This window comes from Symsagittifera roscoffensis, chromosome 10, assembly GCF_963678635.1.
Source record: "Symsagittifera roscoffensis chromosome 10, txSymRosc1.1, whole genome shotgun sequence".
NCBI classification, from domain to species: domain Eukaryota; kingdom Metazoa; phylum Xenacoelomorpha; order Acoela; family Convolutidae; genus Symsagittifera; species Symsagittifera roscoffensis.
Window position 1 is genome coordinate 11,384,941 of NC_087071.1, and position 12,436 is coordinate 11,397,376.

The 12,436-nt window shown below is 42.0% G+C and overlaps 1 protein-coding gene across 1 annotated transcript in view; it reads right to left on the reverse strand.

Annotated features, from left to right (window-relative positions):
- Positions 1 to 5,529: 5,529 nt before the first annotated feature.
- The window catches only part of LOC134854976 (uncharacterized), a 47,124-nt gene continuing 40,217 nt past the window's right edge, over positions 5,530 to 12,436 (reverse strand). Inside the window, exons 7-8 of the mRNA XM_063871356.1 lie at positions 9,979 to 10,115; positions 5,530 to 5,642 (exon numbers count right to left, since the gene is read on the reverse strand). Coding sequence (XP_063727426.1) covers positions 5,530 to 5,642; positions 9,979 to 10,115 — 250 coding nt within the window. The remainder of the gene's footprint in view (positions 5,643 to 9,978; positions 10,116 to 12,436) is intronic.

Genomic DNA, 12,436 nt, shown 5'->3' on the forward strand with positions numbered 1-12,436 from the left:
CCCCGATGAGAAAGCCTCTTCTGGCGTGATTGAATTCATCCAACGTGCGCTCGATTCGGCTACCCTTGATCTCTCCCTTTGCTTAGGCTCAAAGCTCTTTTTTGATCTCGGTTGGGCCCCCACATGACTGTGGGTTCCGGATCCGTCAGTCGCCTGACGCGAATCCTTCCAGATATGCGTTCCTCCTGGATGCAGCGAGATGATGGGAGTTCTCCCAGCCACATAGATTGCGCCCTGATTAGCCGCTGTCATTCTGGTTTTAATCGATATCAGATCCGACCCATCGAAGCCCATGTCAGTCCAGCTGCTTATGGGTATGACACTGACCACCGCTACGGTGTCGAGCAGTCCTTTCACGGAGAGTTGTCTGCCCTGCACATCCAATACGTGTGCTGCCAGATCGGATTCACAGCCTATGTTGACCGCATCCTGATCAAGCATGACATTTTGTCCAATCCTGAACATTAAGTTCTTCTCGGCCGATGTATATTCGGCCTTCTTGGTCCCTTGAATTGGTCAAGTGAGCTGTCGTTTAATTATTTGTGTCGTCTAAGTTCGTCAGATTCGGGTATGGGCCTTAGATTTCTATATAATGTGCAACTACTCTCATCAGTCTCGGTCCATCTGTTGTGAGTAATCATCTCACGGCCCTAGAATCCAAGTTGGGTTCTTTTTCTCTCAAGTAGTCTGCATAGATGTCCAGGTAAACCAGCATAATCCCAGACGGTTCAGTCAAGTTCTTCATAAGCTGATGACCTGCGACCGATAAAATTGACATTATTTTTCCCCTCTCTTGTCATTTCAAAGTTCTTCCCTGAGATGTCTTCTCCAGCGTGTCAAGTTTTTTGTGCAATTCTGTGTTTTCCAGATCAGACCTCACCCATTGTTCAAATTCTTTCGTGGCCAACTTTTGCTGAACATTCTGTAATGCAGTCCGAGCCACTAGGCCATAATCTACTTGGACCGCATTAACTGACTCGGCCTCCAGTCTCGATGCAATCGCGTCATCAGGCAAGGTCTTCCTTTTTTTAGTCGTGAATGTGCCTTGTGTCACTTCTTTCTTCCGCGACTCAGCTTCGTTCATTAGGCGTTCTCGACTAGTCTTGACTCCTAAAAGCAACTCTTCATGGCGGCGATGCTTTGCGTCCACCACTGCATCCCAGAACTGAGTGCAGTCTGATTTGAATTGTCCTTCCAGATTGTAAAAGAAGCAACTCGACCCAAACTTTGTTATGAACCATCTCACGTATTCTTTATGATCCTCGCCGGTTGCGACAATAACGTCAAGAAAGTAACCAATCGCTTTCATGTTTTGTTTTCAAGTAGAACAGGCTGAACCTTGACGGTCTAGCGAACCATATTTAGCTCATGACTTCCTTTTGTCCAAGTCGTCACGCGGTTTGTACCAACCAGAACTTGTGCCGGTGTTTATTCCGGTGTAGTTGCCGTAGTTGTTGTAGCGGTTTTGAGCCCTTAACTTTATGAGCTGAAACTCATGCGCATCATTCGGTGTCGGCACGAAGTCCGCTGACACGGTTAAGTGTGTGGCCAGCATGGTTTTCAGTTAATCCTTCTTTACTCCATCCATGAACTTCGAGGCTCTGGCCAAATTCCGTTCCGAGATCTTCTCGTCGAAATTACTTCTCCTTCTGAGCATTTGCAGGACATCCGAAAACTTGTCGATGGACTCATCATCTCTTTGACCCCTCTTTTCAAACTTCACCATGGCCTGATGCCTCTGTACACCTGAGCCGAAACGATTCAGCAAGCTGTCGAAGGTTTTGCGAGCAGTGTCTCGTTCATTTATTGTTTTCGACATCACAAAGCTCAAGGCCGCGCCCTCTAAGATTTTCTTCAGTGAGCTATATTCCTGTTTCTTGGAGAGAACCTCTTCCTCAAAATGCAACTTCAACACCTCTAACCAGGTATCAATACAGTCATCAGACTCGTGCTTTTACGACTTCGGTTTCTTGAGTGTTCTTCGTGACCCCTCTCCTCTCTCAGTAGACCTCGAGAGTTTAGTAATAAACGTCTCAAGAGAACCGTTTAATAGCTCAAACACTGAATCGTTTATCGTAGTGTCATGCAAGATGATGGTCAAATCTGGTACTGATCTGACATGCGGTCCTGTGGGCAAACGTGCCCCCGATGAGAAATCCTCTTCTGGCGTGATTGAATTAATCCAACGTGCGCTCGATTCGGCTGCCCTTGATCTCTTTCTTTGGTTAGGCTCAAAGCTCTTTCTTGATCTCGTTTGGGCCCCCACATGACTGTGGGTTCCGGATCCGACAGTCGTCTGACGTGGATCATTCTTTTGACCGGAACGATTATCTCGGCTACTGCCGCTCAAGCTTTCTTCAAGCTTTCCAATTATAAGGTCAGCCTTGCCATCTAATCTCTTGTACAAGCTAGTCATCGTTTGAGCATAGTTGTTGTCATGGTTTATCAATAATCGCTCGATCTTTCTTGTCATCCTACTGTCTCTTTTTTCTGACTCCATGGTTGCTAGAGCCAAGTTCTCCCCAAGGCACTGATTGTTATTTCGAATCAACTGGGCCTGACCGCTTCTGGCTTGTGATTTTGCGTCTGCCAGCTCGTCTCTTAACATTTCATGGACCTGTTGAGCCCTTTCTTTTACTCGGTCGACACTTTTCGTCATATCCTGTCGCAGTAATTCAAGGCCAGTCATTACGATGGCAAACTTGCCACTCACATCTCTGGCCGTTCCCAACACTGGGTTAACCCTTAGAGATGATGATGTTCTGAGCATTTGCAGGACATCCGAAAACTTGTCGATGGACTCATCATCTCTTTGACCCCTCTTTTCAAACTTGACCATGGCCTGATGCCTCTGTACACCTGAGCCGAAACGATTCAGCAAGCTGTCGAAGGTTTTGCGAGCAGTGTCTCGTTCATTTATTGTTTTCGACATCACAAAGCTCAAGGCCGCGCCCTCTAAGATTTTCTTCAGTGAGCTATATTCCTGTTTCTTGGAGAGAACCTCTTCCTCAAAATGCAACTTCAACACCTCTAACCAGGTATCAATACAGTCATCAGACTCGTGCTTTTACGACTTCGGTTTCTTGAGTGTTCTTCGTGACCCCTCTCCTCTCTCAGTAGACCTCGAGAGTTTAGTAATAAACGTCTCAAGAGAACCGTTTAATAGCTCAAACACTGAATCGTTTATCGTAGTGTCATGCAAGATGATGGTCAAATCTGGTACTGATCTGACATGCGGTCCTGTGGGCAAACGTGCCCCCGATGAGAAATCCTCTTCTGGCGTGATTGAATTAATCCAACGTGCGCTCGATTCGGCTGCCCTTGATCTCTTTCTTTGGTTAGGCTCAAAGCTCTTTCTTGATCTCGTTTGGGCCCCCACATGACTGTGGGTTCCGGATCCGACAGTCGTCTGACGTGGATCATTCTTTTGACCGGAACGATTATCTCGGCTACTGCCGCTCAAGCTTTCTTCAAGCTTTCCAATTATAAGGTCAGCCTTGCCATCTAATCTCTTGTACAAGCTAGTCATCGTTTGAGCATAGTTGTTGTCATGGTTTATCAATAATCGCTCGATCTTTCTTGTCATCCTACTGTCTCTTTTTTCTGACTCCATGGTTGCTAGAGCCAAGTTCTCCCCAAGGCACTGATTGTTATTTCGAATCAACTGGGCCTGACCGCTTCTGGCTTGTGATTTTGCGTCTGCCAGCTCGTCTCTTAACATTTCATGGACCTGTTGAGCCCTTTCTTTTACTCGGTCGACACTTTTCGTCATATCCTGTCGCAGTAATTCAAGGCCAGTCATTACGATGGCAAACTTGCCACTCACATCTCTGGCCGTTCCCAACACTGGGTTAACCCTTAGAGATGATGATGTTCTGAGCATTTGCAGGACATCCGAAAACTTGTCGATGGACTCATCATCTCTTTGACCCCTCTTTTCAAACTTGACCATGGCCTGATGCCTCTGTACACCTGAGCCGAAACGATTCAGCAAGCTGTCGAAGGTTTTGCGAGCAGTGTCTCGTTCATTTATTGTTTTCGACATCACAAAGCTCAAGGCCGCGCCCTCTAAGATTTTCTTCAGTGAGCTATATTCCTGTTTCTTGGAGAGAACCTCTTCCTCAAAATGCAACTTCAACACCTCTAACCAGGTATCAATACAGTCATCAGACTCGTGCTTTTACGACTTCGGTTTCTTGAGTGTTCTTCGTGACCCCTCTCCTCTCTCAGTAGACCTCGAGAGTTTAGTAATAAACGTCTCAAGAGAACCGTTTAATAGCTCAAACACTGAATCGTTTATCGTAGTGTCATGCAAGATGATGGTCAAATCTGGTACTGATCTGACATGCGGTCCTGTGGGCAAACGTGCCCCCGATGAGAAATCCTCTTCTGGCGTGATTGAATTAATCCAACGTGCGCTCGATTCGGCTGCCCTTGATCTCTTTCTTTGGTTAGGCTCAAAGCTCTTTCTTGATCTCGTTTGGGCCCCCACATGACTGTGGGTTCCGGATCCGACAGTCGTCTGACGTGGATCATTCTTTTGACCGGAACGATTATCTCGGCTACTGCCGCTCAAGCTTTCTTCAAGCTTTCCAATTATAAGGTCAGCCTTGCCATCTAATCTCTTGTACAAGCTAGTCATCGTTTGAGCATAGTTGTTGTCATGGTTTATCAATAATCGCTCGATCTTTCTTGTCATCCTACTGTCTCTTTTTTCTGACTCCATGGTTGCTAGAGCCAAGTTCTCCCCAAGGCACTGATTGTTATTTCGAATCAACTGGGCCTGACCGCTTCTGGCTTGTGATTTTGCGTCTGCCAGCTCGTCTCTTAACATTTCATGGACCTGTTGAGCCCTTTCTTTTACTCGGTCGACACTTTTCGTCATATCCTGTCGCAGTAATTCAAGGCCAGTCATTACGATGGCAAACTTGCCACTCACATCTCTGGCCGTTCCCAACACTGGGTTAACCCTTAGAGATGATGACGTCAGTTGAGATTGCAGCCTGGTGCTCAAGGATGCACCACAATTGTGTGTGCATATCGATATCATCAGCCTATCGATTGTCGAGGATGTTACCATCGTTATCCCATCTGAAATCGGTTTTGATGGCGAATTGGACATCGTTTCCTTACTCTTCTCCTGTCTCGGGCTAGGCTTGAAGTCCGTGTCCGAGTGCATCAGTCACACATGGTCTAAGCCAGAAGACAAACCATTAATTCGGAGCAATGTCGTGCGTTCATCGTTCAATGTCTTGAAGCTCTTTCTTGCTCTTGAACTTGGTTGCTCTTACCTCGGACTTACGCTCTGCAACATCGCAAACTTGCCATGCTTGACCAGAGAGGATTGTTCCTCTCTCCGACTATAGCTCTTGGTCTCCGTTTAGACGTCGCTTTGAAAAACAGTTCCTCTACTGCATTGGTCTCGGAACGCTCCGAGGTCCACTGGGGTTTCTCGATCCCTTTGCGTTCAAAGTCGTCGCCGGGCTCTTCCAGGTCCTCATGATGGTGGCGGTTTGGTCGAATTAGCGTTCACTCCTCTTCCTCGAAGAAATTGGTTGGTGTCACGGTCGCCGCCCCGGTCTCAGCGTTTCGCCTTTCATCACCATCTAGAATCTTCTCACTTCCTAGATTCATTCTGCTCACTGAAAAACCACTATGACCTTCACTCGTTTCTCCACAAGAGAAAACGTTGGAGATGCTCCTAATTGAAGATTGGTTACGCCGCGACTTAAGCCTCCTCGTGCCACTTTGCTCAGCCTGGTGATATTAGTCGTTTTTCCTAACTAGTCTCTCCGCTGCATGATTCGTTATAAGCGATATTGTTATATTTGAGAAAAAATGTATACATTGACGACAATGCACAAGTCCCCAAAAATTTTTATTAGAAAAGTTGCCCAAGCTATTAAACCTGCCTGTTTGTTTTCTTCAATATCTAAAGTTTTCTTTTAATCTCTTAGAGATGCTATTAGTGACTCGGCTAAAGTCAAACGCAGAGTCTGCCCAGTATTGAGTTACAACTGACTCCACTCAAATATTTAGTATAATAGTATCGCTAAAGTTCACAAGACATTATAACCAACACACAAAACAAAATTGACAAAAAAAACAACAAAAAACAATAAAATAAGGAGGGTTGTTAAAGGGCTCAACTGACTCCGAAGGGCTGCTTCTGAGGGTTCCCCAGAGATCATGAAAAGAAGTGTTTTCATGGCGATAAAGCCTCCGATCGCGGTATGACTTACTTGAAACAAGGTTGGTTGACCCTGTCAACCTACCCAGTGGGACGAAAACTAAATTTTTTAAAAATTTCTGTCGCTCGCAGGGTGCCCTAAAATTTTGACCCTCCAAACAAGCAAATTCTAAAAACAAAGTTCTTTCCTGAGATTATCAAACTAAAAATGGATGCGGTTCAGAAAATCGATCCAAAACGTCGACTTATGGTACCAGAAATTTTATAATCAGTTTGTTAGTTTTTGAGAAATCAACAAAAAAGCGTTTGCTAAATTGTCCTTTTTTGAGTACTTAAATTGATTCGATTCTCCGCAAATCTTTTTTCGCGATTCGACTTTTTTCGCAATTTTTGCTGAAACTGCTTAAAAATTCTTGAAACGCGCGCAGTAGTCCTGAGCAGCCCTGGAATAACGCAAAAAAAACCGGCCAAAGATGGTTTAGAAACAAAAACTTGGCCAAAAACTATCAAGTTTGGTCCCTCCGATTCCTTCCTTTTCCAATCTTTAAGTAATTAGTTTTATCCACTGAGCTATTCAGAGGTTCACTCAAAACATTTTCTTGCAATTGAGCTCTTTGTAAAAGCAGGGTCTTAACGGAAAAATTTTTATCGCTTTATCGCTTTTTGAAAAGTTCAAAAAATTGATTTTCAAAACTCTTTGAGGAAAATCGGAAAATTACAAAAATTTTGGTCGGAAATACTTTTTTTCGCCAACTACTACTGAGTACGGTTTCTTTAGTTAGGAGGCTTGAACTACGTATTAGTTCACTGCGCAAAAGCTTTTTGTTCTTCGAAAAAACTTGGATGTCCAAAGTTTTTGGGGTTAACGTTAGGTCGAAAATGGGTATTTTCGACAAAGTTAGGGTGTTTTTCGTGTCTGAATGGAAAAAAAATAATTAATAAAAAAAATGATAACCTGATTTTAGTCCTTAATCAAAATAATTGTACCCTCTTCTCGTAATATTGCAATCGATGGAGGGTACAAGACCCTTAAATTGGATAAACGCAATCGATGGAGGGTAAAATCGGACCTCGCCAATTTTGTCCACCACCACATAAAATTCAATGAAATAATACCCGAACGACACTAAAAATGTGTTAACGATGCCCAACAAGCGTTGCAGATGTTCTTCTTGATGACCTCTGTCGAGTTATGAACACGTCTGTCAGCTTGCCACTCTACCCTCTGTTCACTGACAAAATAATCAATAACTTGCTTAAATACTCATACAACACTAAAGGGGGGAGGGTACCTAATCAACCACCAGAACACTAGGTATTTCGATCAAAAATGATATAAATCAATCTCAAACAACAACAAATAGTTATTTTCTCCGGAAATATTATATAAATTGTCATTTTTTGTTTTTTACTGTTTTTGGCCTTTTTTGGGCTCTTTACTGTTTTTTTGTTCTTTTCTGTTTCAAGTAAATTTGCTTCTGGCTTTTCGTGGTTATACTTCATTTTTGATTGGTTTTACGCTTTCTCTTTAATTGTTTTTGGTCCTAGGGCCTTGTAATAAGCGGGCTCATGACTTCCCACATGACCCTCCGACCCCCGGAATTTTCGGTTTCAATTAAATCATAAAGCTAAATCGTACTAGGCAGAGGGTCGGTAACTTCCGCCTTAAACTATACAGATCATTAAGCGCTCTAGCTCGGGAATACGCCTGGAGTGGACGGTTCGTCGCTGAAACGTTTGCTTTTTTGGTCTTGCGTTTAAAACGCTGAAACGTCGATGGTCTTGCCTTTAAAAGGCCCACCCAGGAGCGCCATAAAAGCTGATATTGATCATTCGCCCAAATATTACACATTGACGGAGCGTAAAAAAGCTCTTTTAGACGACTGGCAGTCGTCAGTTACTTCAAGGTTTTTCGTTTTTCACCATCTAGACCTAGCCAGTTAGTGGTCTGGTCTGTTTAGGGCAAACTAAAAAATTACCATTTATAGGCCATCATTCAAACGACTTTTGATCAGCTTTTGTTACATGCAAAGATAACCACAAAGCTGGGTCTCGGATCACCAGACTACGTGATTACCATTGAAAACACGGCTCAGAAACCATTATTTACTATGTATTTAGTGACAATTATATACTAAATCCATTGGGGTAGATTGAATGTTACTGTCTCTCTAGCTACTCATGCTCTGAAATAAAATGTAAGAACGGAGTTAATTCAACTATTAACTATTCAGGGCATCACAGCTGCTAAAATTTAAGTTTGAGTTCGACAGAGCCTCTGATAGTGTCTGGGCACTGGGTCTGCAATTCCGTTTTCCCTCAGAGATAATTTCGTGGTACGGGAGGGTGCTATCCCACTGAAGCCTTCTTTCTTTCTACCTGCTTCTGCTAAGCGTCTTATCGTGTCTGATCGTCAAGATAAGAGGCTTCATTATTTATCTACTTTCCTCACGACTGTCTTTTGTCTGTTTAGTTTTTTTGTGTTTTTCTGGTCAAAATGGACAAGCTTGATGGTAGTGTGAGAATTGTTGAAACCATCATGGTTCATAAGCCCAAATGCTGATTCGTTATTGCCAGAGACGCAAAACTTGCCGAGATAATTAACTGCAGGTTGCAATTTTCGCGACCTCAACGTCTTCTACAAGTTGACAACCACAGACTCTAGGAGAAACCGAGAGAACAGTGTAGTATTGCCTGGCTGGGGCCCACAAAACCTGATCAAACCTAGTAGCTGTCTGGTGAAAGTCTGGTGACTAGAAGATCATATGTGTGGAGGTCTTGTTTGCGTGAAAACACTTGCGGAACAGCATAAGCAACTAACGATACTGTTCGGAAAAATAGCGATGAAAGCGCAAAAAAACGGAAAGAGAACTAATGGCAGATTGTCATGGTGAGGAATTGAAGTGAATCTATTTACTGTCCTAAGATTCTACAGCATTTTTCGATCTATAGAGTTCATAGTGAAACTAGAACAAAAAATGAGATGATCACAGCCATCAGTGTAGAAGTGTTTCCGGGAGTATTACAAACTGAACAGAAGCATATCGGAAAATGGAGAGAAGCAATAGAGGTGGAGACGAATATCAGGCAGAGTGAAACATATCGAAGAACGTCTGTAGCTAGATACCTAGTAGGCTCGATAATAGCTCCGATGTGAGCCGACAAGCAGTTCAATCGTAGCAAGGGATGTAAAAAGCTCAAGGACGATAGTAGACCAAGCTTTCTCAGTGCCAAAAAGGGTAGGAATTGCAAGATTGACCCAGTTTTTTCACAAAACACTCAGTAAATTGTTTGGCGCAGTTCTAGGAAGAACCAATGACGAGTTAGAACCGATACTAGGAAAAAATTTCATGAGAAATTTTAGTGGGAGCTTTAGCGATTTTGAAAGACACTAGCAGAAAATAACAAGGGATTAAATCAACGGATGACAATACAGTAGATAATAGTGATGAAATATACGGAGTGATGATGAAAGTAGAACCACTACTGGAAGCGTCGAGAAAACGAAATTGGAGTAGCCATGCCCTTGTTTGCTACAAACGTGCTAGTGTCCTGGGCGAAATAATCTGGTGTTGATATGGGACTCTGGAAAACTGCCCGCCATGGGTTTACAAGACTCATCAAAGCTCCACACAATAGTGATTTTTGGAGTTATTATGGCGAATAGATGGCTGGAAGCTCATGATAAGGAGAACGGTCCACAGGAAGCACCGACTATAGACCTTTTTAATAAAATGTGCACAATCTTGAACTTTTGATAGAAGTTAAGAATATGTGGGAAAGAAAACGTCTGATGCCATGGTTTAGTGCCAACATGTCTGCTTGGTTGTACAAGTATGCCAAGAAGCATTTGTCGAAGCACATCAGAGTGTATAGTTCGTATCTGTTGGACATAGTGTCAGAAGCATTCAAACGATTGCAGTATCTACCACAGTGAAGAGAACATGAAAACGAATGATTATGAAGGGGGAGAAAGAGAAGAAATATTGAAGGGAGATCTGGAACAAAATGTGAGGTTGTACTTGTTCTGATTTCAAAAAGAAACAGAAACATGAATTATTTTATTGCGTTCACAAAATGTGACGCCGCCGCCACCACAAAAGAAATATGTTTTTATTCCCTTGCAAAAGGAAGGGAAATGATATTGGAATAATTCGTATAACGTTTTAAGCATTGAGAATTGAAACGACTATTCTTATTCAATGCGAATAATAACGATTCCTCTCGTAAAGTACGAGCATACAAAACTTTCTTCTGGTAAAATACGAATGTACCAATAGAGAATACGAAGTTGAGAAGTAACTTCTCATTTGATACAAAAAGTGGTACGATTTCCCATCTGAGTATAATTAGAAGCTCAAAACTACGGGAATTCATTCCCAACAATTTCTCTTCTAACAACACAACCTCCCTCTCTAATATCCCAACAATATCTCTTCTAACACCAACACCACTCTCTTCAACCAGCCCAACTTTTCTCTAAAATAATGTACAATCTCAGAAAAAATATCTCTAATCTCACCGTAAAAATTATATGTTGAGTCAAAAGGCAACTTGCTGTAAATTCATACTAACTTCTTTTCTAATAAAATATTTCTCAGCGAAATTTAGGTTTACTTTCTAAGATAGAAAGTAGAAAGGACCCTTTATTCCTAGCAAGCGTTTTGTCCCGCGCACATAGTCTTGCTAGATCAAAATAACCTCCACAACAATTTCTGCAGAAATAGGGAAACTAAAGATCCTCTAGCTTGTGGCGAAAAAGTATAGAAGAGCAGAAGTGTTAGAGGACTTCCTCCAACAGCGTCAGAATGGCCATCGATATGTTGCAAGACACTGAAACTGAGAGGGCGGTTTCGATATCACAGGAGGAAGAGATGGAGCAGTGACAATAAGCCGAACGACAAGATGCAAAAAAGAGAATTTTAGAAGAATTTAGAAGTTCTAGAACTTCTAAACGACAAAAATTTCAAGAAAGAAATTAACAAAGGAGTAACAAAGAAGAAGCAATTGATACTCAGAATTTATTTATGTGAGAAAAACTCAAAAGAGAAACCAAGCAACTAAGCTGGAAATTGAAACTGGATGAAAGAGAAAGGTTTAGTTGTTTTGAGTCCAAAATTTGTTGCAATTATAAATTTGCCTTGTGATCTTAGTTACTGTTTTTGAAGAAACTTACTATTTATCTATAAAATTTTGAGTGGAAAGTGAATTCAAATTTTTCCCACCTGCATGGTTGTTTTCAAACAAATGGGAAAACTGTTCACTTTGAAAACTGGCGGTTCGAAAGACTTGGGTGATCTCTTGAAGAGGAAGATATTTCATTGTTCGTTCTAACCACCGAGTTTCTTAATTTAAAAAATCAGTACCAATAACAACTAAATTTCCGAGGGGGGGGGGGAGAAAAGAAGAATGATTTTAAATTGCTGGTTGGCAGGACTGTTCTGCGTCCCAACACTTTTTAAACCTTAATAGAACAATTTTTAAAATGAAGATATTGACACAAAAAGTCAGAAAAGATATTTAACGTAGATCATATCCTTTTGGTATAGATTAATGAAAAAGCGAGAAAGCTAGAGCAATGTAGTATGATGTCTTTTGTAGCACGTGGTGAGCCGATGTGATTCGACTAAAAAAAAATTTCATGCATTTTCTGAAGTCTGCTCGAGGACACCTTTTCTTTTTGACGGTTTACTCGAAGGTCAAAGAGGACATTGACCGAGATGTCCGGGGAGTAGGTAACAATCGACCAGAATGGCCTAAGACTCATTTCAGAAAGAAATGAGTTTTTTTTTCATTACAATTCAGAAGGAGGATTTCATGTTTTAATTATCGAATAGAACTACTTCGGAGGGTTTAATGTGGAGTGCCGAGAGCCAAAATTGCAACACTTCTCAGTGTTGAAGAGAGAGCTTATTCGGTGAAGATCACGAATCCCAAATGCTGAAAACTGATTTAAAACAAATTTAGCTTCCTGGTATTTCCTGAATTGAATTAAGTTCATTTTCAGGAAACAATAGTCATATGATAATAAATAGTAGCCCTGTTTTTGGGAGTGACCTCGTGGTCTGGGGATACTAAGACCCGGTCATGGGCTCACTTTTTTTGCATACAACTAATTTTCTTTTGAGCGGTCTGGCCGAAAGCCTTAAAAAGGAATGGCTTTGTCGATTCGATGAAAATGGACCATTCATTGGACTGGCTTTGTTTTGATTGAAAGCATGGGAAGCTCTGTTTAGAAGCTAGACA